Source organism: Podarcis erhardii, assembly GCF_964252035.2.
Source record: "Podarcis erhardii genome assembly, chromosome: 2".
NCBI classification, from domain to species: Eukaryota; Metazoa; Chordata; class Lepidosauria; order Squamata; family Lacertidae; genus Podarcis; species Podarcis erhardii.
The window spans coordinates 63,450,402-63,475,960 of record NC_138498.1 but is presented as its reverse complement, the minus strand read 5'-3'; the positions used below and the strand labels follow the sequence as shown (position 1 = coordinate 63,475,960).

Here is a 25,559-nt window from a genome sequence, read left to right as displayed (position 1 = left end):
TCCCTATTTGCAAATTGTGCAGGTCTCTTATAGTGTTTTTCTCCTTCTTTCTACACAAATGGAAGATTTCTGGCAGAGGTTTTCTGGCAGCTGAAGAAGCTGTCTGTCTGACATCCTTCAGGCAAGGGACCTTCAAAATAAAGATTTTGTGCCTTGGCACCAAATGAAACAACATGAGTACCTTCACTTTCTTTATGCTCCAAGAGCAAGGCCAGAACTGCTTCCTAGATGCCCACGCTTAAAACTTGCTGCTTCACAGTCTCCACTGCTGTCCTTCAACATCCTGTTTTTCCCCTTGCTACAATTACACCTTTTATTCATGTTATTTTGTAAATGTCCTGAGCATAGTAAGTCTCTGTTGCTGTATTTGTGGGGAACATTTTTATTATTATTTAGATGTGGGCAAAATATGTTTAAAAAGCAGATCAGGGTGGCTGTTCATTTGTTTTAAGACAACAACAAAAACAAAAGTCTTTCAAATATTTTGGGTCCCTTTATTATATTTTTCCATTTTTTGTTCTGTATTATTTCATTGTTTTTAACATTTGTAAGCCACCTCTTAATGGAAAGGCAGGGTGCTGAAAAGCACCATAAATAAATAAAGTAATCCATACTTTGGAAGCTCAGGTGGATGAGTTTTGAAATCCTGGAATTGGCAGTTCTACATAGAGATATAGCCTGGTGATAAATCTGCAAGACTCTTTCTGTCTTTCTAAGGACAAGCTGCAGTGTACATTTCTAAACTGAAGCATTTTGCACTCTCCTTTCATTGTCCTATGCAATGGGAAATGATTTGTGACTGTTGTACTTCCATGACCAATATAATAACTGTGGGAGCACAATTACACAATGAGAAGGAGGACAGTTAAGTGGAGTATAGCATATCCTTCTTCTATGGCTGTTTCCACTCTCTAGTAACATTGGGAAACCTCTCTGCAAAAGCTAGGAAGCTGGCAGCTGTGATGCGCTCATAGGAAGCAATTCAGGAAGACATTGTCTACCTTAACATTTCCGAAAGATTTCCTGGCAATTTTACTTTTAGTTTTGTTGTGATTTTCCTCTCACATTTGGAACATGACTAGATCTATCCAACACAACCTGCAAATGAAATCACATAATGGAAATAAGTGTCATGGAAGACACTTCACCTTTTAAATATATGATAGAAAAAAGCAATGAAATGCAGCTTGTTCCTATGACTCTCCCCTTCTTCAAAAGTATTAAAAAGCCAGAATCTTAAACGTTCTAAGAGAAGAAAATATATGGATTATCCTGTGGCTTTCCTATGGCCAGGCATAGGCAAACTTGGCCCTCCAGCTGTTTTTGGACTACAACTCCCATCATCCCTAGCTAACAGGACCAATGATCAGGGATGATGGGAGTTGTAGTCCCAAAACATCTGGAGGGCCGAGTTTGCCTATGCCTGCCTATGGCCCTGTGCTGATGTCTGACAGTGCAATCCTATACATGTCTAAAGGTAAAGGTAAAGGTAAAGGTAAAGGTACCCCTGCCCATACGGGCCAGTCGTGACCGACTCTGGGGTTGCGCCCCATCTCGCTTAAGAGGCCGGGGGCCAGTGCTGTCCGGAGACACTTCCGGGTCACGTGGCCAGCGTGACAAAGCTACTCTGGCAAGCCTGCACCAGCGCAGCACACGGAAACGCCGTTTACCTTCCCACTATAAAGCGGTACCTATTTATCTACTTGCACTGAAGAGTGCTTTCGAACTGCTAGGTGGGCAGGAGCTGGGACCGAACAACGGGAGCTCACCCTGCCGTGGGGATTCGAACCGCCGACCATACGATCAGCAAGTCCTAGGCGCTGAGGTTTTACCCACAGCGCCACCCACGTCCCTTTACTCAGAAGTAAATCTTATTTAACTACTGCAGTGCGCTCTATGTGGGGCTACCTTTCAAGGAGACCCGGAAACTACAACTAATCCAGAATGCGGCAGCTAGACTGGTGACTGGGGGTGGCCGCCGAGACCACATAACACCGGTCTTGAAAGACCTACATTGGCTCCCAGTACGTTTCCGAGCACAATTCAAAGTGTTGGTGTTGACCTTTAAAGCCCTAAACGGCCTCGGCCCAGTATACCTGAAGGAGCGTCTCCACCCCCATCGTTCTGCCTGGATGCTGAGGTCCAGTGCCGAGGGCCTTCTGGCGGTTCCCTCATTGCGAGAAGCAAAGCTACAGGGAACCAGGCAGAGGGTCTTCTCGGTAGTGGCGCCCACCCTGTGGAACACCCTCCCATCAGATGTCAAAGTGATAAGCTTCTCTGTGGAAGCCGCCCAGAGTGGCTGGGGAGGCCCAGCCAGATGGGCGGGGTACAAATAAATTATTATTATCATTATCATTATCATTATCATTATCATTATCATTATCATTATCATTATCATTAGTGTAGTGGTACCTGTCTCTTGGTAAGTGCGTAGAGGATTGCAACCTTAATTATCTATTCACACCATATAATCATCACTGAGCAAATCTGTGTTTTCTTTATAATGTTTTGTTTTTCCATAACAAAGCAATTAAGGACCAACACCAGGCTCTCACTTTTGGTTGAGAAATAGTATGCCTATGAATTTTCGTGAAACATCTGAGATTGACCAGTGTGTTAGAACCACTAAAGCAATCAGGATTGTGGTTGAGCTTTGCATGCAATTCAAGAGTTAAAACAATGAATGCATGATTAATGATTAATGACTACTGCCATGTATTGTAAGTCGCTTGGAGACCTTTGGGTAACAAGCGGCTAACAAGTTTTAACACCACCACCTCAGCTTCTGAACTGCGGGACTTTAGTGTTTCTCTTATGATTTGTTTTCCTTCAAGGATTGCCACAAACCAGCTCCCTGGAGATTTCACCTAATGACCAAGAAGTCATCCTCAGCCTCTACAGTGATTTTTCTGTGATATGCTCAGGGCAGAACGAGATTTACTGGAAAAAGGACAGTAAACACGTATTAGACACTGGGCTGGAGAGAAGGGACAACACTTTTATTAGCGTCCTTACACTCAGGAATGTGACCGGCTATGATACGGGTGAATATTCCTGTCTCTACAAACAATCCGCAGAGGAAAAAGCCATCTACATTTTTGTACCAGGTATTGGAGATTGCAGTGCCTTGCTGCTTTTAAGTCTCTGGGTTGGTGTGCATGCATGGAGATCTGGAAGACTAGAATATATAGGAGGATGTTGAAGAAAGGTGACACGGTGATCTGTGGTGTGGTTTGGGCCTGTGAATGCTACAGGATTTAACTTTGTGGCATATGCAAGAAACAAACAACCCAAACTCTTGTGAACAGTGTGCTTCTAGCCCCATTCCTCTTTTCTTTACCATGTTCAGTTTCCACAAAACCCTACCATCTCCAGAGATGGCCCACCTTAAAGAAATAATTTAACTTAGATATATATAATCTTCTTTTGCAACAACTCCAGTCTGACAAGAGGGAAACGCTGCTTTGTCCAAGCTAGAGAGAAAATAGGACTGTAGTATTCCAATAACACTAAACCTGATGCTGAGTCTCTTCCAATTCATCCTTATTCTGTATTGTTTTTAATATTAATAATATTTTAATATTCAGTTGGAAGCCACCCAGATTGCCTGAGGAAACCCATCCAGATGGGTGGGGTATAAATATTATTATTGTTGTTGTTGTTATTGTTATTGTTATTGTTATTATTATTATTAATTGTTCAGTTTACAAATGTCTTATGCCAGGACTTCATCTTTTTTATTATTGTTACTGAATATTATCTGTGCCGTTGCATAATCAATTGGTTTCTCTCCACCTTCTTCTACCTATAGACCCCTCTTTGCCATTCGTACCTAGCAGCCAAGAGGACACATTTGTTTTCACCACAGGCCATGGTGAAGACATTATCCCATGCCGTGTGACAGACCCCAACACAAGAGTGACCCTTTATGAAAAGAAGATCGATGACCCAATCCCCAGCACTTATTTTGCACAACAAGGCTTCAAGGGGTACTTTGAAGACACGTCCTACATCTGCAGGGCAACATTGGACGAGCAGGAGTTTGACTCTGAAACATTTTATGTGTACAGCATCCAAGGTGAACCTTTTCATAATACTTTCCTCATCTAATGTGGGCAAAGGAGTTGCTCTTCAGTCAAAAGTTACGGCCTTTCTGTACTGAAATACAGCAGCCTAATTTTGTGTTTTGGTGTTGAGTCTCACCCATTGAACAACATGTAGCAAATGAAGCCAGTCCACCCTCCTGCCCAAAGTGCAAGACAACCTTTTGGAAGTGGACCTGCCCAATTAAAATTAGCCATGTCCGCAGAGTATTCAGTTTGCTTTGTACCTGGAACAGTTGCCTGATGTATTACTCCATTGTGTTGCCATATTTATTCTCCAGCCTATGCTGAGATTTATTTTTTGAGGTGGCAGCAGGATTACTCACATCTTCATAGAGAGAAAATTAAACTCAATGTGCAAAGGAATAATCATACAACAACCATGAAGCCAGCAATATGAACTTGGTGTACATCCCATGTGCAATTTCAGTCATGTGAATCTGTCCTCCTGTAATTTTGGCTTCTTTTCATACTAATTTGAAATTTCCCCTTTTATAGTTTCCTCTTCTCCTACCTCCGTCATCAATGTCACTGTCAGTGCTGTGCAAACTATTTTGAAACAAGGGGAAAATATCAGTGTGACTTGTGCAGTGAGAGGCATTGATCTGGTCAATTATACTTGGAGTTATCCTGGTCAGAAGGTAAGTAAATGGCCGGGGCGGTGGGGAGTGGCTGGGAGGTTTGTTTTGTCTTCTCGTCCAGACTGGACATAACACAAGTGATGGACTAATTGCCCTGTTGTCTTCTCTGTAGAAGGGTGGGCAGACATTACAACAGAGAGGCAACTGTTTGAGTGTAATAACTGGGCTACAAAGCCAAAGCCACCTAGGATAGGATGGAAATATTAATGAATTCATTAATGAAGTGCCCTCCATTTCTGTTCACTGCCTTGTTACTTTAAAGGCAAAGGTAAAGGTATCCCTGCCCGTACGGGCCAGTCGTGTCCGACTCTAGGGTTGTGCGCTCCTCTCGCTTAAGAGGCCGGGAGCCAGCGCTGTCTGGAGACACTTCCGGGTCATGTGGCCAGCGTGACGAAGCTGCTCTGGTGAGCCAGCACCAGTGCCGCACACGGAAACGCCGTTTACCTTCCCGCTAGAAGCGGTACCTAGTTATCTACTTGCACTTAGGGGTGCTTTCGAACTGCTAGGTTGGCAGGCGCTGGGACCGAGCAACGGAAGCGCACCCCGCCGCGGGGATTCGAACCGCCGACCATGCGATCGGCAAGCCCTAGGCACTGAGGTTTTACCCACAGGGCCACCCGCGTCCCCTGCCTTGATACTTTATGAGATGGTAATATGTAAATACTCCTATTAAAAATAAAATATAAATAAAAGAGTGAACACAATCTGCTGCTTGAGTAGAAGAATGGGGAAAAGCATACCAAGCTGCCTTACTTATGTATTAGCACACTGCCATGGTGCTTTCTTCTAAGGGCCTTTCAACATCAGATGTGTTGATTTGTTAGATGGAAAATAGATGCCAGATGCAAGTGCCATATGAACAGCAGAGAATTTGCACATCCCTGAATGACTCCTATAGAGGCTCCTTTACCTATATATCAGTAGATAGAGGTCATGATTGTTATGCTCTACCTCCACTGCAAGGGGCACTTTCAGGCTTTGCATAGGCACCTGCTCATCCACTGTGAAAACAGGATGCTGGACTAAATGGGCGACTGGCCTGATCCAACAGGCTTATCTCGCGTTCTTATGCTCTTACCTTCAATCATTTGAGCATGGCTATGTGGGTTCAACAAACCCTTCGACACACTTGAAAAAACTCCTGTAATGCTAAGCGCTATTTACATCATGTAATCTTTTTTCCATTCTTCTGCAGGTAGGCAAGGAGGTAAAACCATGGACCGATGTTGGAACAAGGGGCAGTCGCGATACTAGTACCACCTTAACCATCCACAATGCAGAGCTGGAGGATGAAGGAGATTATATCTGTGAGGCCACTGACACCTATCATGGGCAAAAAGAAACACAAAGCATCTTTATCAGAGTGATTGGTATGTTTGTTTGTATATAAAATTCCATCAGCCTGGTGAAATTTAATTAGATGGTGTTGAACTGACTCTATAAACCTTTTTTTTTTTTTGTACTTTGATTCTTTTTACAGAACTATTATCTTGCAAAGGAGTTGCCAACCTTTGTGGGGCCTGTAGGCACGTCTCCCTCTGGTCACTTATTTCCCTTTTCAGCCAGGTCATACATCAACAGACAGAAAAGCATAAAACATGAACACTTTTCCATGGGGTCTGGATATCCAGTAGAATTAAAGTAGATCCTTTTGACTGTATAATTTTCAGTGGGCTCCCCCAAAAGCTTGCACTGGTGAACTGTTAAAATCACAGATCTGGTGTTTCTAAGGAGCACAAAAGCATTGTTCCAAAACACAGAGCCTCACACGTATTCATGGTTTTTATACTAAATGACGACAAAACCACCAAGAAGTCACAAGCACAGCTATGTACACAAAGGTGACCTATGTTTTGATGGTGGTTTTGAGAGGAATTGTAAAAATTACAAGGATCCCTAAGGATCCATGCCTCAGATTCATGGTTTTGCAGCACTGGAAAGTGTCAGATCTGTGATTTTGTTGTTGTTTCCATTAAGAAACAGATGTGAGCCGTGACATGATGGTGGGATGTTGGTAACCCATGAAAGAAGTGCAATATTAAAACCATCCGTTTTACTGGATCCAACATGTGTGCACACATGTCTTGGACACTCTGTTCTTTCTCTTTTCCCCTTGTGACACTCTACATTCTCCCCTTGCTCCCCGCTGGTCACTCTGTTTTCCTCCAATCTCTCAACGATCCCATTTCCTTCCTACCCACTCAGTCACTTTGCTTTCTGTTCAGCTGTTCAAACTGCAGAACACATAGATCTGCAAGAGGAAGCTGGAAAGATGGCAAAGTCAAAGCCACTCTGCTTAACTGTGAATTCTCTCTCCCACTTTTCCTTATCTAGAGCATGGCTTTGTGACCTTCCACACTATTCTGAATGACACAGTGTCTGCTGAACTGCACAAAAGCCACACCTTCCATGTGCTGATTGAGGCGTATCCAAGCCCAACTATCGTTTGGCTTCAGAATAATCAGCCCCTGACTTCAGAGAGCAACAGTGAATTTGCCATCAGCACCAGGAATTCCTCAGAAACCAAGTAAGTGTCTGCTGTCAAATGAGCTGGCAAAATCAGCCAGGGAGTGTGACCCTGATTGCTCCTTCTGGATCTTTCAGTGGCTGTTAATGCTGTCCACCACTGCATCCTCCAAGAACATCTCTGTGAGTTGAAGGCACTGATCTGTTGTGGTTCCGCTCCTACCTGCAAGACTAGCCTCAAAGAATGGTATTGGGAGTCTATGCCACACCCTAGCAACATAGATACAGGGTGCCACAAAGCACTCTTTTGTCCCTGATGCTACTTAGCATCTATATGAAGCCGTTGGGAGTAGTCATCTGGGGCACACAATCCTCATCACACCCATCTGTGAGTCTCCATTAAGGCTGTCCACAAGCTGAACCAGTGCCTGCCTGGATGCAGTGAATGAGGGCTCACAAAATGAATCCTGTTAAAAGCAGAGACACTGTGTCTGAGTGGTTCCTAGGTCCAGGAACTGGGCATTTCACCTTTTCTAGAAGGGGTTGCACTGCTTCTGAAGGAATAGGTACTGTATGCTGTTGAGGACCTTGGGAGTACCTTTGCACATGGAGGCCCAAGTCTCCTCTGTGGCAAAGAGTGCCTATCACCAGCTTCAGATGGTACATGAACTGTGCCATTTCCTGGGCAGGTGCCACCATCACTCATACACTGGCAATCTTGATCAGAGAAAATGGCATCCATCAGAGCAACCAAGGTGAATTTCTGGCCCGAAACCTGGCCTGAACCCAGATTGGAATGGGTCTAAATAATCAATTTCCTCCAAAAGTTCCTGCAGCTGAACCACCACTCCCCTCTTGAGCACCTTGCCCAAAAAGGGGATCTTAGTGACCAATCAGTAGTTGTCAGGTACCTCAGACTCCAGGGACCATCCCCTCATACAAAGATGCATTAACCATCGCCTGGATCCACATGGTCACACACACCCTGCCAGCCTGCATGAACAAACGAGGATGGGAAAGAGATGACAAAGCAAGTACTGTGACTACAGTGTGCTTCAAAAGCACTGTGGCTTTCCTTTTCTGTGTATAACTGGGGGGAAATTCCTGCCTTGAAAGAAAGAAAGAAAAAAGTCTCTTTTAGCCCATGATGGGCAATTTTCTGGATTGCTCCAATAATTTCACAAGAGTCTTCAAATTTAGTTTGATTGAAGGGACTTGGCAGAAATGCCACTTTAACTGTAGCAGGTTTCGTGCTTCTACATGAGCTGATCATCTGCTCCAGCATCTTAATTTACATAAGGTTCTAATTCCTCCAGGTACCATACTACTCTAACCCTTGTGAGGGTGAAACAGAGTGAGGGAGGTTTATATACTGTCCGAGCATTCCATGAAGATGACTTGAAAGAGCTCTCCTTCACCTTACAGATTAATGGTGAGCAGTTTTCTTTGCAAAAATTTATCTTGCACTAGGAAATTATTTATCAACACAGCTCATTTAAACAAAAGCAACACAAATGTCAAGGACAGGGAACAAGCATTGTCCCACTGCCAAAAGGATTGACACTGCACTCACTTCTGTACCACTGAACAAATGAGTCTCTTTTCTTTTCTTTTTTGCAAATATGCTTTATTGTTTTGAAGTACAAATACAAAGCCATAGCACAATAAACAAACAAAAACCAATTGTAGGGAACAGCATTGATGACAGAGGCGCACCAATAAAATCAGAGTGGTGCATATTTCACATCCCTGGCTCCCTCCCACTGCACTGCAGAGCTTGCCAAAGACTCACATGCAAAACTGGAGGATTAACGGAATGCAGGTTTCTATTTGCAGAGCTTAGGAAAGGAAAACATACAGTGGTGCCCCGCAAGACGAATGCCTCACAAGACGAAAAACTCCCTAGACGAAAGGGTTTTCCGTCTTTTGAGGTGCTTCGCAAGACGAATTTCCCTATGGGCTTGCTTCGCAAGATGAAACGTCGGGCGAGTTCTTACGAGTTTTTTCCCTTTTTCCCCCTTTTGCTAAGCCGCTAATAGCCGCTAAGCCGCTAATAGCCGTGCTTCGCAAGACGAAAAAAGTGCAAGACAAAGAGACTCGCGGAACGAATTAATTTTGTCTTGCAAGGCACCACTGTACTTTGTCAGGCTGTTTTGTCAAGTCTCTAACCACTTTGCTGTACTGTATTAAGCACTCAGAAACTGCGGTACATTTTTCATGCAAAAGTTACATCTGTTCTCATGTTTATTCTGGCATTTACTCTGCCACCACATGTGGCATCCATACATGTGGAGTTTTAGCATGCTTGCAATATGGCAGTACTGTGTGAGTGTTGCACATGAATGGGCCTGCCCATGTGGCAGGTGCTTTTTAACATGGCAGGCCAAGCATTCTAGAATGTTTTCATAGGTAAGTCCAGGCCACTCTCTCTTGGCCCTCTCATTCTGCTCTCTCTTTCACGGTGTGCTTGCTAAGTCCGTCAGAATTGCTTTGCTGGATCAATAGAGAGCAAAAACCCTTGCAGATAACTTCGCCTCGGGACTTCAGAGACAAACACCCCATGGGAAACTCTGCTTCACTCCTGCGACAGAGGATGCAAGGACAAAGTTCTCCACACAGGTAAGCAAGGAAGGGGGAGTCCATGCCTCAAAGTACGAATTCTGTACATGGCATGACATGACATGACATACCTTCCATGTTCACAATTCCTCACAATGTTGGAAACTTCATATTGGTGAACAACCCTTCACAGCAGCAGTATAGAGACATATATAGTGGGATTGAGCTGCGGAGCCATACCTGCAATGCCAGCATTACTGCAGCATATCTGGGCAGGCCTATGACAAGTCAAGATGACAGTGAGGTTAGGGCCATATGGATGTCCTGGTGGAAGTAATGGAATGCTGGTAGCAGTCCCACCAGTGACAGCATGGTCCTAATCTCTCCACTATCTCAGATAAGCAGTGTTGGGAGGGTGGCTCCACCTCACCTCACCCATTGCCACTGCTCAGCAGATAGCACAAATTTATCCCACACAGGGCACGCAGCATAAATAGGGAGGAAGAACTACACCAGACACCATGAAGGCAGCAGAAAGCACAGCTATTTCTGCTGGTGAAAACCAATCACTCATTTCAACCACCGCGGCAGCTGCTTCTGGCCAAAAACACATGACTTCTTTTTCTTTGCAGGATCAGGACTTGGCACATGAAGAGGAATAAACAGTAGCAGCAGCCAGAATTCCACTACAGCTCCCCTACATGGGATAGGTGAGTTTTGTTTCTGTGACCATTGACAGATGAGTCTCTGAATGCAGTTGTCAGGCGTCTCCAGGCCAGGGAGGGGGTGTGTGGGTGGGTCTGAGGCATGGGACGTGGAAGAGCACTAAAGTTAAAGCATTTTGTTTTCATCACTTGCTCACAACCATGTGCTGAGCATCTGGGCACCGGAACAACATAGCTATTGACCATTACTCATCACTGCCCCTGTGTCTCTCTTTCCAGCTAACCCTGCAACAGGTGCAGATGCAAGTCTGGTTCCAAGTCCAGCAGAATGTGGACTGTGATCGAGGCCTGCAGCAAGACCTGCCACAACAACAGCTGCCAGAGTGAATGCAATTGTTTCCAAACGGGATTACCATCATTTGCTTTCACAGTGTTCCTGTACCTGTGCAAGCTGCTTCACAGACAGCCATGTAGCAGGTGCAGTCACACTTTAGGATGCAGATGCAGTAACAGCAAAATATGTTCCTGGTACCCTGTTGCATGTCATGCAGCTTTCAAAGGCCTAGGAGCCCTGCTGGAACAAGAAAGTTGGGAACCCCATGTGCCCATCTTAATTTCTGAACCTATTCTCCCACTGTGGCTGTTCAATAAAAATTTGCTTGTTTGACAACTGTTTCTGTGTGATAATAATGCAAAGCGGAAAGGGATTTCCCTCCCCACACACCTGTACCCACCTTCACAATGGAGCTCCTAATGGAAGAGGGTCTGTGGCAGGAATGAAGCACTTTTGGTCCTCCAGATGTTGATGGGAGGACTGCAACCTCTATCATTCCTGGCCACTGCTGATGGGAGCAGGAGTTCAGCAACAAGATATTGAATGCCACAAGTTCCTCATTCCTAGTCTAAAGCATTAAACACCCCCACATCCCACCAGAGCTCAGGTTATGCATTGTATTCAGCTTCCGAATGGAGAGATGTAGACAAGTTGAGTCCCCTAAAGATCAGTATTGGGACCTGTGCTTTTTAACTTGTTATAAATGATCTGGGGTGAGCAATGAGGTGGCCAGGTTTGCTGATGATACTAAATGGTTTGTGGTCATTAAAACAAAAAGATTGTGAAGAGCTCCAAAAGGACCTCTCCAAACTGAGTGAAAAGGTGTTAAAATGGCAAATGGAATTCAGCATAAGCAAGTATAAAGTGATGCATGTTGGAGCGAAAAATCTTAATTTCACAAATATGCTCATGGAATCTAAATGGGCAGTGACTGACCAAGGGCAAGAAGTCATAGTAGATAGCTCAATAAATATGTCAAGCCAGTGTGTGGTAGCTGTGAAAAAGGCAAATTCCTTGCTCGGGATCTTTAGGAAAGGAATTGAAAATAAAGCTGCAGATATCATAATGCCATTATACAAATCTATGGTGTGATTGCATTTGGAATACCGTGTACCGTTCTGGCTGCCTCACTTCAAAAAACAAAATATGTTGTAGGTAGGATTCGAAAACAGTTCAGCAAAGGGCCACCAAAATGATGAAAGGGATGGAGCAGCACTCCTGTGAGAAAAGATTGTAGCATTTGGGACTTTTTGGTTTAGAGAATGTTAAATGTTTGTATTTTTGTCTTTTTGTATCTTTCTTGTGTTTCTTTATCTAATGGTTTTTTTGTTAAAACTCAATAAAATATCATTAAAAAATAAATAGAGAAGAGGTGAGTCAGAGGCGACACGATAGTAGTTTATTAAGTGATGCATTGCATGGAGAAAGTGGATAGAGAATCCCGCCCCCCCCTCTCATAATAGAACTCATGGACATGCAATGAAGCTGAATGTTGGCAGTTTCAGGATAAACAGAAGAAAGTACTTCTTCACACAGCACACAGTTCAACTATGGAACTCTCCCAGGAGGCAGTGATGGCCACCAACCTGGATGGCTTTAAAAGAAGATTAGACAAATTCATGGATGCCTATGTTCTACCTTCATTGTCAGAGGCATTATGCCTCTGAATACCAGTTGCTGGAAATTGCATGCGGGCAGACCGCTTGCAGGTTTCCATGGGCATCTAGTTGGCCACTGTGAGAACAGGATGCTGGACTATATGAGCCATTGGCCTCATCCAGCAGGCTGGTCTTATGTTCTCTAGCAAGAGGACAGCATCCTGGTATCTCACCATCTCCCTGGTGAACTATACAATCAGACTGTGTGAAGACTCTGCTACATTAGTCAAAATACAGCATTATAAATACTTTATAACACTGTGGCACCGGATGGCGCTGTAGAGCCGAAATCGCAACTCAATGATATTTTCAATTGTGAGCTTTACAATGGTTTTTTCTTTGGCCTTTCTTTTTTTTGCAGATTGTTTTCAGAGCATTTTTTGTGTAGGTGTGTAGAATTCAGAGGTCAGCAAGGTTTATCTTGCCTGGGCCAGATCGGTCCCATGGAGATCCCTCTGTGGGCTGGATTGCATGTGCGCCTGCGATTTTCAGCATCGGCATCTGCATCTGCACAGACGCAATTTTCGGTGCCGTGGAAGCGAGTCCCCGTGCCATGCTGCGCCAGTTTAGTGCAGCGCACGAGTGGGCAACTCACTTCGGGGACAGCTTGTGGGCTGGTCAAACAACCTCTGCAGGCTGCTTCTGGCCCATGGGCCTTAGGTCCCTGACCCCTGGTGTAGATGTAGCCTGAAACGAAGGCTAGAGGGGCAGATGCATAACAAGATCTGCTGGAGCAATAAGCAGCAGACAATGGAAAACCACATGTGGGTGAATAGGATCAAGGACGTGGGAAGGATGACAAGCATCCACAAGTCAGTCCGTGGAATTACTTCCTCTGACTGGCTATGGTGCTTTGCTCTTCTAGCCTCTGACCTCCCAGCCAGTTCTACCATGTGACCACATGTAGGCTTTGAACCTGGGAACTAATGTGTGTTAAACCTACAGGGCAACAGTTCCATCTGGTGGCTCCTAAGGCTTGGTGTATATGACTAGATTCAAGGGTTGGGTAGCTGGAAGGTCACAAATGTCCTATGATGGGTGCTGCTCTGTTTGTTCTCTCTGAAAGTGCACAGGATCACAACTATATATTGACACACACACCAGCATTAGTGCAGTGCAGCAAAAGCACAGGATTTCTCTGTAACCAGTTGACTCACAAGAGCATCACAATTGTAAGGGCCATTTTCAGTGAGTTTGAGCCCTGAAATTCATCACACGTGTAAATGCCCTGATTATTAGGATGGGAAATCAGGAAATGGAATGTTTATATATACACCATCAAAATCAGGGACTCAAATTGGACTACTATGTTTTTGATTCTGGGTATTTATCAATAATAGTATCATTTGTAACACAAATGTTTCTTTCGGGTGGCAGAGGTGGGGGTCTGTTTTCTGAGACTTGTTTATTCCAACCACCTCCTTCCTACCTTTTAAGCAGCTCATTGTTTTCTTGTGTTCTTTCCTCCAATATAACCAGTACCAGCAAAGGTGACCCATTTGAGAGAGGACAGCAACACGACCAGTGGGGAGCAAACGGTGACCTGCATCACAGAAGGAATGCCCCAGCCAGAGGTTGTCTGGTATACCTGCAATAATGCCAAATGGTAAGGAGATCACTTCTGAAGGGCCTGTTTGGTACATTTGTGCTTGGGACTTCCAGTAGCATGGGATGGAATTAAAATATGATGGAATAGGAGACTCAATAACTGCATAACACAGAGAATGGATTCCAATAGGCATGCTACTCATCAAAGGATTGAAATAAGTGCATGGCAGATGGGGTCTGCAACAGAATGTTGCAATATTTTTCACCTCCTGGTTGGATGGAATACTCCTCCTTTTCAGTGCTCCAGGCAGCCAGAACCTTCTCTAGCAGTTTATTCCATCACCTCTTGTTTGCCCCCATTTTTCTTTTCCAAGTGACAGCCAACATTCTGTGAGTACTGATCATGCTCAGATCTTATTAGGCTGTTTTTGTTTTACTATGCCCCATTACAGGTGTTTTTTTTAAAGTATTTTTTACTTCCGCAAACCTCGCCTAAGCATGTCAATACACCTCTCTCTTCTTTAACAGTTTTGGCTACAACACTTGACTCCCCTATTAAAAGGATTAATAGCTTCCAGTGACCATGCTTTTCATATAGCTATTTTCACAGTTTCAGCACTCCAAACATTTTGAACTTGAATTATATACCTACATAATTTTATTTGTACGCTGCCTTTCCATAGTTCAAACCATGTTCAAGGAGGCTTACAACAAGGGGGGAAATACATAATTACAATGTAACAAAAGTAGTAATAAACAATAATAAAACATCAAAAAGTATACAACCAAACTGAAAAATTAATGTCAACAATAGCAGCAACAACATCCCCATAAAACGCTCAAACAATACCCTATCCAAGAGTCTGTTCAGCAGCCTCAGCTTTTGTAGCTGGAGTCAGTCAGGCCAGGTGGAAAAGGCAGGGAGCAGGTTTTCTGTGACTCACAGCTAAGATCAGGGGTCAGCCAGGTTTACCTCACCTGGCTGGTTCACTCCCACGGAGATCACTCCGTGGGCTAGATCGCGTCTGCGCAGACATGATTTCTGGCATCTGCACATGCACAGACACAATCTCCGGCGCCTCGGAAGTGAGTCCCCACTCCATGCTGCGCCGGTTTAGCATAGCGCTCAGGGACTCACTGAGCGGGCAGCTCAGGGGACATTTAAATGACACCTGTGGGCCACTTGTGGCCCATGAGCCGCAGGTTGCCAACCCCTGACCAAGATGCTCTCAGGTCTCTTCAGTTTGCAGATCACCGCCAATAAAAAATGTTGTATTGCACTTATATCCTGCCTTCCTTCCCTCATGGAACTCATGGTGGTGCACATGGGGTTCCAAGGTGACCACTGACCAGATGCAGCTTCAGCAAGGGGGCTGAATCATGTACTTTCAGGGTCATACTCGATGTTGCACTGAATGTCTCCAACTTAGACCTACCATACAATCCTGTACAAACTTACTTTTAAGTAAGCAGGCACAGGACTGGGTTGCAGCAGTTCAAATGGAGCGTGAATGAATCAAACATCTGAAGAAGCTGGGCTGTCTTCCATTGGCTGATTATCTTCAACAACAGGTGTGATGCAGAAGCCACCAAATCCCTGGTGAATGCCTCTGAAGAGATGGTTCTGGAAACAAACACCACCTACCGAGATGATATGAGGATTTACATCGTGACAAGCAAGCTGCACCTCCACAGAGTAGATGAGCCGGTCTTCCTCAGTTGTGCTACTCAAAACCTCTTGGGCACAGATACTCAGAACATCACCTTGGTCCCAGACAGTGAGTTCCACAGCATGTCTTGCATAATACGTGTGTGTGCATGTGTGCGCACACAGCAATGTTTATTTCAGTGTAGGATTGTAGGAACATCGTCATGTCCTCGACTTATGCCATATGTCCCTTCTGATATTCCTAGAATTATATGGCAGTGTTTAAATTAACTCACAGGAGCACAAGTTATAGAGGCACAGTAAGAGAAAATGAAGAGGCATAGTTCCCAAAGCAGATGGTGTTAAGTGAGTGAGAAAATACTGAACAGGGAAGCATGAATGTGATAAATGCATAGCCTTGCTTCTCCTATGGGTTCAGTGCCTGCAAAGCTTGCCACCACCATTCCTTTTAACTGCATTTATCCTCTGTGTGCCCCAAACCATAAAAGGTTTGAGAAAGGCAAAGGGGTTGGGAGTGTACAATCTTTTAAAATGTTTGTTTTCTCCGCCCCCCCTTCAATCCCTCACAGGTATATACAGAGTCAGGCTAATAGTGCATTTAGTTCAACATTGTTTACTCACAGTCTCACCCCAGGGTTTCAGGCAGGAGCCTTTCCAAGCCCTGCCTGGACATGCCAGGAATTGAACCTGGGACCTTTCGCATGCAAAGCATGAGCTCTGCCATGGAGCTACAGTCCTTCCCATACTAGATAAGGCAACAAAGCAACCAGCAACATACTACAACATTGCATTGTGTTTCTCAATCCTTTGCTGTCCTCTGTGACTCTATATAGTTATGGCTTCTTTGGCTTCTTTGTTGTGTGATCACCACAACCCTATATGAGCTGCTTTACAAAACTCTGAAGGAGACCAGCGATGCAAGCTGAGCAATGAAGTTGAGTATGTGACAAAACAGTCAATGTGATTGTTTTGGCACATGCCCACACCCCAGTTATTCTTAATGTTCAATGATAATATACCACACTACTGCAGAGACTGATGAGAAGTAGCAGAGATGTCAGCCTGTGTTGAGAAATGGGGATTTGGGCATATGGTGGTGAGTCAGTCACTCAAGACATCCCTCTTGTTCTTGAAGACACGCCTGTTTAGAAAAGCACCAACGCATGGAGAGGAAAAAGCAAAATAACCACTTAGGGCTTGGAGATGTATATGCTCAGGTGTACATGCATGGCAGAGGTCCTTTTCAGACCTTTTTATGAATGCATAGAGGTCAGGCACCTGCAGTCCCATTCCACCTCTCTTTTATGTTGTTGTTTTTAAAAATAATATCCATAATGGTGTCTTGTTGTGATCAGAGTAGGATGCCACAGATTATGACAGATATCTGAGGTGGCTTCCTATTATATATAAATAGTATTTGGCAGGAGTTGCAGGACCTTGGATAGCTCCAAGCAGGTAATTTACACTGATAAAAGTCATGTTTGGGCATTTCCTTGGATATATGGGGTTGTAGTCAACTAATGTTTACTCAGAGTAGACCCACTGAAATGAATGGCCATGACTAACTTAAGCCTGTTGAGTAAAAAGATAGTTGACTCCAACCCATGACCTTCAGAATCACACATACACAAGACTCACCTTCAAATGTCCCTGAGTGTCCCTGCGCTGCCCACTCAGTTCTCGACATTTCCCTGTTGAGTGGGGAAGGTTTACAGGTTTGCTGATTGTTTCTGGTTTGAATATGAGGTGAGCCTCTGGCAGTGTTTGTGCATTTTTGTTTTTTAAACAATGGCATATTCTTTTTATTTCTCTTAGTGTAAGCATTACTAGCTGAAAAGTGGCTTTAAAATATACATCTAAGCAAATAAAATGTGTTTTGGTATTCTCTTGATTAGAATGGGACCTTATGTTTCTGTATACATTTAATGTTTCAGATTTGCCCTTTAAAGTGATAATCATCTCAGTTATCCTGGCCTTGCTGGTGCTCATGTTTATTTTCCTAGTGATCCTCGTTGCTGTGTGGCGAAAGGTAAGAGCATGCTTGACCCTTTTCTGTGTCTCAGTAAAAGTCCTATAGCGAGCCTGGTAGTGATATTATTTCCCTACTGTTAAGCCTTTTTTGAGAGAATGAGTTCAACAATTTGGAAAAGGACCTGAAGGACTAGGGGACAGATTCCTGACCCAAACCCCAGAGATCAGCTGGTAGTCAGTGTAGAAAATATTGAACCAGATGGACTAATAGTCTGACTTGGTGAAAGGCAGCTTTCTATGTTCCTATGCCCTTGATTGGTTGGCTGAGCTTTAGCTATTCAGCTACAGGGAACCTCAGGAATCCAGTGGTAATAGTTGATAGGCTGAAGCAGTTCAGTTACCACTATGAACTGTCAGTAGGCAAGGATTTAGGCATGCGCATCTAGAATAAGCCTGGTATATAAATAAGGAATTATTCCCAGAAAATCCACTAACGTCTGTAGGAGAATCTTACTCACCAGAGCTAGTAGGAGACACAATATATTTTCCAGATTGTAAAACAATTTCCCCTCATTATGAATTGCCAACTTATTTTTTAAAAAAACAGAAAACAAAAAAACCCACCAGTTAGTAAAAATGGAAGGTTTCAGGAACCTAATGGACATTTGGAAATTTGGGGGAGCACTTCCTTTTGATAAGATGATAAATAGCAATGGAAGTGTGGCTGCTTTCATGTGGCTGTTCCATGGTGGGCAGGTGGATAAAGCTATAGAACAATTCAGGATGGCTGTGCCCACTTAAGCCTCATTGATTTCAATAAGAATTAGGTGTGCATAATTCTGTGGTCATTGAGTTCATAATGTCATCACTTCACTTGATTAGCCTTCCTGGAGAGGCAGAAGCCATCCCTCGGATAGAGGTCTTGATATGTGGAGATAGGGGAAATGTGTGGATTTGCTTACTGAAAACTACATGGACACCTAATCTTGCCAGGCTTCTTGGATACCAACACAGCACAGTCCTTTCTAACACCTTCCTTTCCCTTTCCTTAGAAGCCTCGCTATGAAATCCGCTGGAAGGTGATTGAGTCAGTCAGCTCTGATGGACATGAATATATCTATGTGGACCCCATGCAGCTTCCATATGACTCCAGCTGGGAGGTTCCCAGAGACAAGCTTGTGCTAGGTGAGGGGAAGAACAGGCCATGGGAAATGATTCATGCTTAAATGGTTAGTGCCACTAAGCAGAAGAAGGGCAGATCTGTTCCAGGACTACTACCCACATGTCTTGCTTGGACTACAGCTTCCAATACTACAGGAGATGAGGAATGATTTTTGTAGTCCCTCGTAGAGCCACCTTATTCAGTCCTCTGCATTTGGATACTGGAGGGTAGTACACAGAAAAAGCACTTCAAGTTTCCGTAGCAGAATTCAACAGCTGCAGCACTAACTCAACTTCCAGGTAGTCAGTGCACCACTAGGGGGAACCAGAAAGCTGTGGCATGCTATTGCGACACTTGTTCAGCAATAGCATTAATTTGCAAGTTGCTCCTGTCTTAGAAGGAGCTGTACAGAAAGACTCCTGCCATGCAGAGAAGCGGAAGCAGCGCCATGCAATAGCGGCTGGGGTTTGATCAGCAAATACACTAATGGGGATCGGTTCCCAATTATACTGAGGCCACTAGGCACATATTCTCATAATCAGAGAATATGTAAAGAGATAAGCAGCTAGGAATGAGATGCTGTGGAATTTGCAATAAATTCCCCACCTAGCGGTCTCAAGTAGAATGCATCCAATGTTGTTTAGAAGAAAGCGTGACTAGTGCAGGAGTCTTATCGGTCATGCGGAAACCATCTCTTGCCCAGACATCATAACTCCCAACTTTAGTCATTCCCCAGTGGAATAACTCATGCTGTCCAATCGTTCAAGTAAAGAGCTGAACATTTTCCATGCAGCTGTTCTGCGGACTCCTCCCATTACTGTTAATAGCTGGAAAGTCCTAAAGTTATGGTTTTCTTATGTTGTTCCTGATGGAGAATATGCCTTCATCTTCCTGCTGCAGGACGCACACTGGGCTCCGGGGCCTTTGGGCGTGTGGTGGAAGCAATAGCCCACAGCCTGGGACACTCACAGTCTACCATGAGAGTTGCTGTGAAAATGCTTAAGTGTGAGTTTGGAATCTTCTCTCCCCCTTTCCATGCACCTTGTCTTTCTAATATATTTTCACCATCATCTGCCTGTGTCTTCAGTGTTCACTGGCCTTGCTCATGTGACACGCGTAAAAGCATGCCATTAAGCAAACTGTTTCCCCAAAGAAAAAATACATAGTAACCTTTAGCCATTTCCTGAATCCAAGGTGATGCGAAATCACTTGTGGTTTGTGGCTTGCTTATGTGGTAGCCACAATATAACAGTCCACAGTATGAAATACAGCCACATGGAAATCTACTTTTTGGTAGTGGCTAGGTGAGGTGAGTAATGTCTGGATCATACTGCAATCTATGCTCACCTGGATGTAATCTTCTTTGAACCCAATACTTCTGAGTAGTCACAATAAAGGATTGTGCTGTCAGCCCTCAAGTGTATAATCCAGAGGAGGCTTCCCATTACCTGTTGTCACCTGTTGTCTCTTTCTTCCCACTTCTGATCATCTCTCTGTGTCTATCCGATGTTAATATTTTTCTGAAGATGGATGTGTCTAGAGCACTCCCCCCCTTGTACTTCTAAGCTGCTGTTCTGCATTTCATAATTTGATCCACCCATCTTACAGCTACTGCCAGAAGCAGTGAGAAGCAGGCACTAATGTCGGAACTGAAGATCATGAGTCACCTTGGGCCTCATCTGAACATTGTCAACCTGCTTGGAGCCTGCACCAAAGGAGGTACCAGCGTCACGACTGTGTTCTTGTGCCCTTGCCTTTCTCTTCCCCTCCATGCACATTGAAACGTTTATCATTAATAGATCTTATTTTAACCTGAGAAAATAACAAACCTGCATTGGGGCAAGGAGAGTCAGGAGGGTCTCATGCTTTGCTGTTCCATCAGCTAAAGTGCTGTTCCATGTGGTTGTTTTCCGGCAGGCGAAGAAAACCTGCCAATTGCCCTGCCACTATCCAAACCTCCATATTATGGAATTGGTTCACCCACCCTCTCCACCTTTTTATTTTAGATTGCCCACCAGAATGATAGCCCCCCTCCGCCCCGCCCCCTGTTATGCACTTTTAATGGGTCCATTGTTATTTTGCCCTGATACTTTTAATCATTCCATTATTTTCAAAACCACATTTTCCTTTTTTTCTCTCTAGGCCTTTAGTGCTATAGAGAGTGATCTCACAACAAGACAAGTTAGACACAGTAGGGGAGAGGTAGCAAATAGCTGGAAGCAAAACAGTTATTTTGATACAATGCGTAGTCCTTCCACACTTCCTGTTGCAGCTTTATGACAGCATTGTCACATTTTCCCCATTTTCAAAGCACTAAGTAGCACACCCATCAACTGCTACAGCTGCCAGTAGATGCTTGCATGCCTTTCTTTTTGGCAGTCCCAGATTCTCTCCCCTAGATAATGCTCTGTCCCATTTGTGCCCACAGATATTTAATACATGACACTTATAGAAATGATTAATTGTTTGGCCAGCCGGCTTGCATACTTAGGAACATGGACCAGTGCTAGTGGAGGTCCACACAACAACTTGTGCACACATCTATGCAACTCCTCAGAAGATGCCTCTAAATAAATGAAAGCAGAAAGTGTGAAATGTAAATGCAAACAGGCAGCCTTGAGCAACAAAAGGCCTGGTTCGCACACTAACCTAGCACGGGATCTGTGCTGTGTGGTCAAATAGCAGGCAGGAGGCAACATGCAAGGCAAGTGCTTCAGAGGGAGCACTTGCTTTAAAACATGTGGAGACAAAGCAAGCAATGTTGCTTTCAACTCTGATAAAGATATAATGCACACACACCTAGTTTTCACACTTGGGTGGTAAAATCTATGCCTAGCTGCACCACTGCCAGCAGGGATTCACTTAACAGAATATCCCTCCTGGCATGCATGTTTTCAATGCAGAGGGTTGGCTGTTGTTGTTGTTGCTTGTAGACGTATTCAGCAACATGAGCCCCACACTTGCAGTCTGAAGTGGATTACCATTTCTGTAAGGCCACAATTGCCCTATTCTCGAGTCATATTCAAGGAAAGCAATACTCCTACCTGGATGGCTAGAGCTGTTCTTCTTCTCTGCAGGCCCTATCTACATCATAACAGAGTACTGTCGCTATGGAGACCTGGTGGACTACTTGCACAGGAACAAGCACACCTTCCTGCAGTGCTGCAGTGAGAAAGCCAAGCAGGAAGCAGAGGTGTATGGGAATGCCCCCGCGGAGGACAGGGTGCAGAGGTACCTGCTGTTTGACACTCTCCCCTCTCTTTAGTGCATGCTACTGTTATTCCATCACCATCTACATACAGGAGTGTGGCCTTTCTGAAATGGAAACCTGTGAATTATAGCGTCTCTGTAAACAAGTTTAAAGGATAGCAAATTCAGCACAGAGCTGGCTTTCCCTTGCATTTGTGTGTGTGCTTATTTTAGTTCTACATTTCTAAGGCGGACTCTTTTGCAATCGGTATCAAGGGAGTTGACATCTAGATTCCAGTACAATTTTGCCCGAGTTGTTTGTTTTGCTCAAAGAGGATTTACATAAGCATTTCCCTCAGTCATGGGGCTGACGTTTGGAATCGCCCCAAGGTGAGAGCCCCCTGGAACTCAGTTCCATGTAACAAAAATCCATATGCATTTGCCCCACATGTGACTCTTTACTACTTAATTTACTCCGTTGAGATTATCGTGAATTGCAGCACATAGAAAATCAAATGCCAACTGTTGATCCCATTCCAGATGTGCAAGGAATATTTTAGCAGAACAATGCAGATGGTTGAAGCAATTCCCTCAAGCCAAACTAAAAATAAAATAAAATAATGCCCACTAAGGAAGGGGCATTCTTCAGGAAGATTCTTGTTGTTGTTTAGTCGTTTAGTCGTGTCCGACTCTTCGTGACCCCATGGACCAGAGCACGTCAGGCACTCCTGTCTTTCACTGCCTCCCGCAGTTTGGTCAAACTCATGTTGGTAGCTTTGAGAACACCGTCCAACCATCTCGTCCTCCGTCGTCCCCTTCTCCTTGTGCCCTCCATCTTTCCCAACATCAGGGTCTTTTCCAGGGAGTCTTCTCTTCTCATGAGGTGGCCAAAGTATTGGAGCCTCAGCTTCAGGATCTGTCCTTCCAGTGAGCACTCAGGGCTGATTTCCTTAAGAATGGATCGGTTTGTTCTTCTTGCAGTCCATGGGACTCTCAAGAGTCTCCTCCAGCACCATAATTCAAAAGCATCAATTCTTCGGCGATCAGCCTTCTTTATGGTCCAGCTCTCACTTCCATACATCACTACTGGGAAAACCATAGCTTTAACTATACGGACTTTTGTATGGTCTAAATAAACTTCTCCCCTCTTTGCAGCCATGTTTCCTTATCTGTGGAAAGTGATGGGGGCTACATGGATATGAGCAAGGATGAGTCATTGGATTATGTGCCCATGTCAGTGCCCATGTCAGATATGAAGGGTGAAATCAAGTACGTGGACATTGATGCCTCCAATTATGGTACTGCCTATGAGCTGGACAGCTATTCACCATCAGGTAAGAGAAGTGACAGAGACAGGCTGCATGCATGGATGTCCAGTCATACCAATGTGAAAAAGTTTGATTGCTTCAAAATCCAATATGCAGAACTGAAGGTGTTGTCTGTGTCATCCTTAAATTGTATTTTCTGTGTCAGGAGAAGTAAGCATCTAATATTACTCCTGATATCTCTTGGTCCCATGTTTTAGCAAGGCTTTTATTGTGTGGGTTTAGGTGTAGTTAGACCTGATTGTATCTCTGCTCTTTGTTTTCAGCTTCTGAAAAGGTGGCGTTGATAAATGAGTCTCCTCTCCTCAGCTATGTGGATCTTGTTGGAATTAGTTTTCAGGTTGCCAATGGAATGGAGTTCCTAGCTTCCAAAAATGCAAGTACTTTTTATATTCAAAATGATGTAATAATACCTAGGGATGACTGGCTTCAAAGTCTTTTTGGGCATGTCTGTAAAATATGAAATTAATGGAAGCAGGTAGAGGGGTTTAGGATCAGCTAGCTTTAGTACATTTCATTATAAACAGAGACAGGATGTTTGAGTCATGTGGTACTAGCCATCCTTTAGACATTGCTGCTTCTTCCTTTTCTTGGGAACAGGCAATATTATCTCATTACATGAGGGTGCGGACCAGAGACATGACACAGTGAAGGTAGGCTGCATATCATGAAGTTAATTCATTCAGGTAATTTCTATCCCACTTAGATCTTTAGCAAAACCCCTTCAGTGGTTTATAATATAATGAAATATGAATGAATAAATTTATTATAATGCAATGATATGCAATCCAGCTTCACTGTAAAATCAAAAGTCTTTTTTACACACACACACACACACACACACACACACACATGCATGCACACACACACACAAATCCATCTCTTCTGGAGATATCTCATATGTTCTGGGACATCCTGCCAGAAGCCATCACTACTTCTCCACTGGCAGCAGAGGCAGCAGAATGGGCAGGGCATCTATGGGGGCATTGCTTCTTAGGCTTCTGCTGCCCGAGGCAGCTGCCTCACCTCGCCTCATAGAGGTGCTGGCTATGTTGATATAGTAGGGAAGGTGATCTGTTAGGTACCCTGGCACTAAGCTGTTTAGGGCTTTATAAGTCAGTAGTATCTCTTCTTGGCTCAAGGCAGACCAGAGTTTAGTTATGCAATACTCAGTCCCTATTTCAGGTCTTTTCAGTGCTAATATGGACTATGGAGATACCATTAAAAATGCATCTGCCAGTACTATTCCTGAAAGCAATTCTCCTCCACTCTGAGGAAGTTACCTTCCCTGTTTCAATGTAGAAATCATTGTTCATATAAGACTGCTTTTTTAAAAAAATGTTCTACGTTAAGGTGACTCAAGTTCTGTGCCAAGAAAACCTACATTTTGTGACTGGTATAAATTTTACAAGTTAATAAATTCGCATATATTTTCCATAGTTTATTTTGGTTCTCGTAGTCATGGGGGAAAGGGGGGGGGGGGAGCAAAAAGCTATGCAGCCACTGCAGTCCCACCTCCTGGCCACTGCAAATACTACTTTGTTCCCTTACTGGTTTCTGCAATTTCTGTATACTTCCTCTGACTCTTAGAGGGCTAAACTTACTTTAAAATTGAAAGAAAGAAAGAAAGAAAGAAAGAAAGAAAGAAAGAAAGAAAGAAAGAAAGAAAGACCAAGTCTCTCAAGGTGATTACCATATTTTTCGCTCCATAAGACGCACCAGACCACAAGACGCACCTAGTTTTTGGAGGAGGAAAACAAAAAAATATATATTCTGAATCTCAGAAGCCAGAACAGCAAGAGGAATCGCTGCACAGTGAAAGCAGCACTCCCTCTTGCTGTTCTGGCTTCTGGGATAGCTGCGCAGCCTGCAGTCGCTCCATAAGACACACACACATTTCCCCTTACTTTTTAGGAGGGAAAAAGTGAGTCTTATAGAACAAAAAATATGGTAATTGCACTGCCAGTCTGAATGTATGCCCTTGTGATGTATAGTCACGCACTAAACACAGCCCCCCCACCTACGTGGCATAGCATGCATTGGGCTGCCCTTAGACAATGTAAGTATTCTTAACACTGAATTGCAAAGTAATGTTTGCTGCCACAAACTAACACAATTGCCATTTCACTGGGATAACTTCAGACTGTAAATTACTCAATGGCATTTCAGTGATGCGGTATTATTTTTGATCCTTGCTGAGTCATCCTTTTCATAGAAGGTATTAAAAAAAAATACTGGGAAAAGGAAGCATGGGGAAAGTGGTCAAACT

General features: G+C 44.0%; 1 protein-coding gene across 2 annotated transcripts in view; it reads left to right on the top strand.

Moving 5' to 3' along the window:
- Nucleotides 1-25,559, top strand: part of PDGFRB (platelet derived growth factor receptor beta) — a 72,504-nt gene that overhangs the window by 36,721 nt on the left and 10,224 nt on the right. For both annotated transcript variants that reach the window (XM_081851377.1, XM_081851376.1), the window contains exons 3-17: nucleotides 2,835-3,107; nucleotides 3,812-4,078; nucleotides 4,602-4,744; nucleotides 5,940-6,114; nucleotides 7,079-7,271; nucleotides 8,527-8,642; nucleotides 13,906-14,032; nucleotides 15,547-15,752; nucleotides 17,578-17,672; nucleotides 18,667-18,799; nucleotides 19,677-19,781; nucleotides 20,385-20,495; nucleotides 21,854-22,007; nucleotides 23,121-23,299; nucleotides 23,557-23,666. In XM_081851377.1, coding sequence (XP_081707503.1) covers nucleotides 2,835-3,107; nucleotides 3,812-4,078; nucleotides 4,602-4,744; nucleotides 5,940-6,114; nucleotides 7,079-7,271; nucleotides 8,527-8,642; nucleotides 13,906-14,032; nucleotides 15,547-15,752; nucleotides 17,578-17,672; nucleotides 18,667-18,799; nucleotides 19,677-19,781; nucleotides 20,385-20,495; nucleotides 21,854-22,007; nucleotides 23,121-23,299; nucleotides 23,557-23,666 — 2,387 coding nt within the window. The remainder of the gene's footprint in view (nucleotides 1-2,834; nucleotides 3,108-3,811; nucleotides 4,079-4,601; nucleotides 4,745-5,939; nucleotides 6,115-7,078; nucleotides 7,272-8,526; nucleotides 8,643-13,905; nucleotides 14,033-15,546; nucleotides 15,753-17,577; nucleotides 17,673-18,666; nucleotides 18,800-19,676; nucleotides 19,782-20,384; nucleotides 20,496-21,853; nucleotides 22,008-23,120; nucleotides 23,300-23,556; nucleotides 23,667-25,559) is intronic.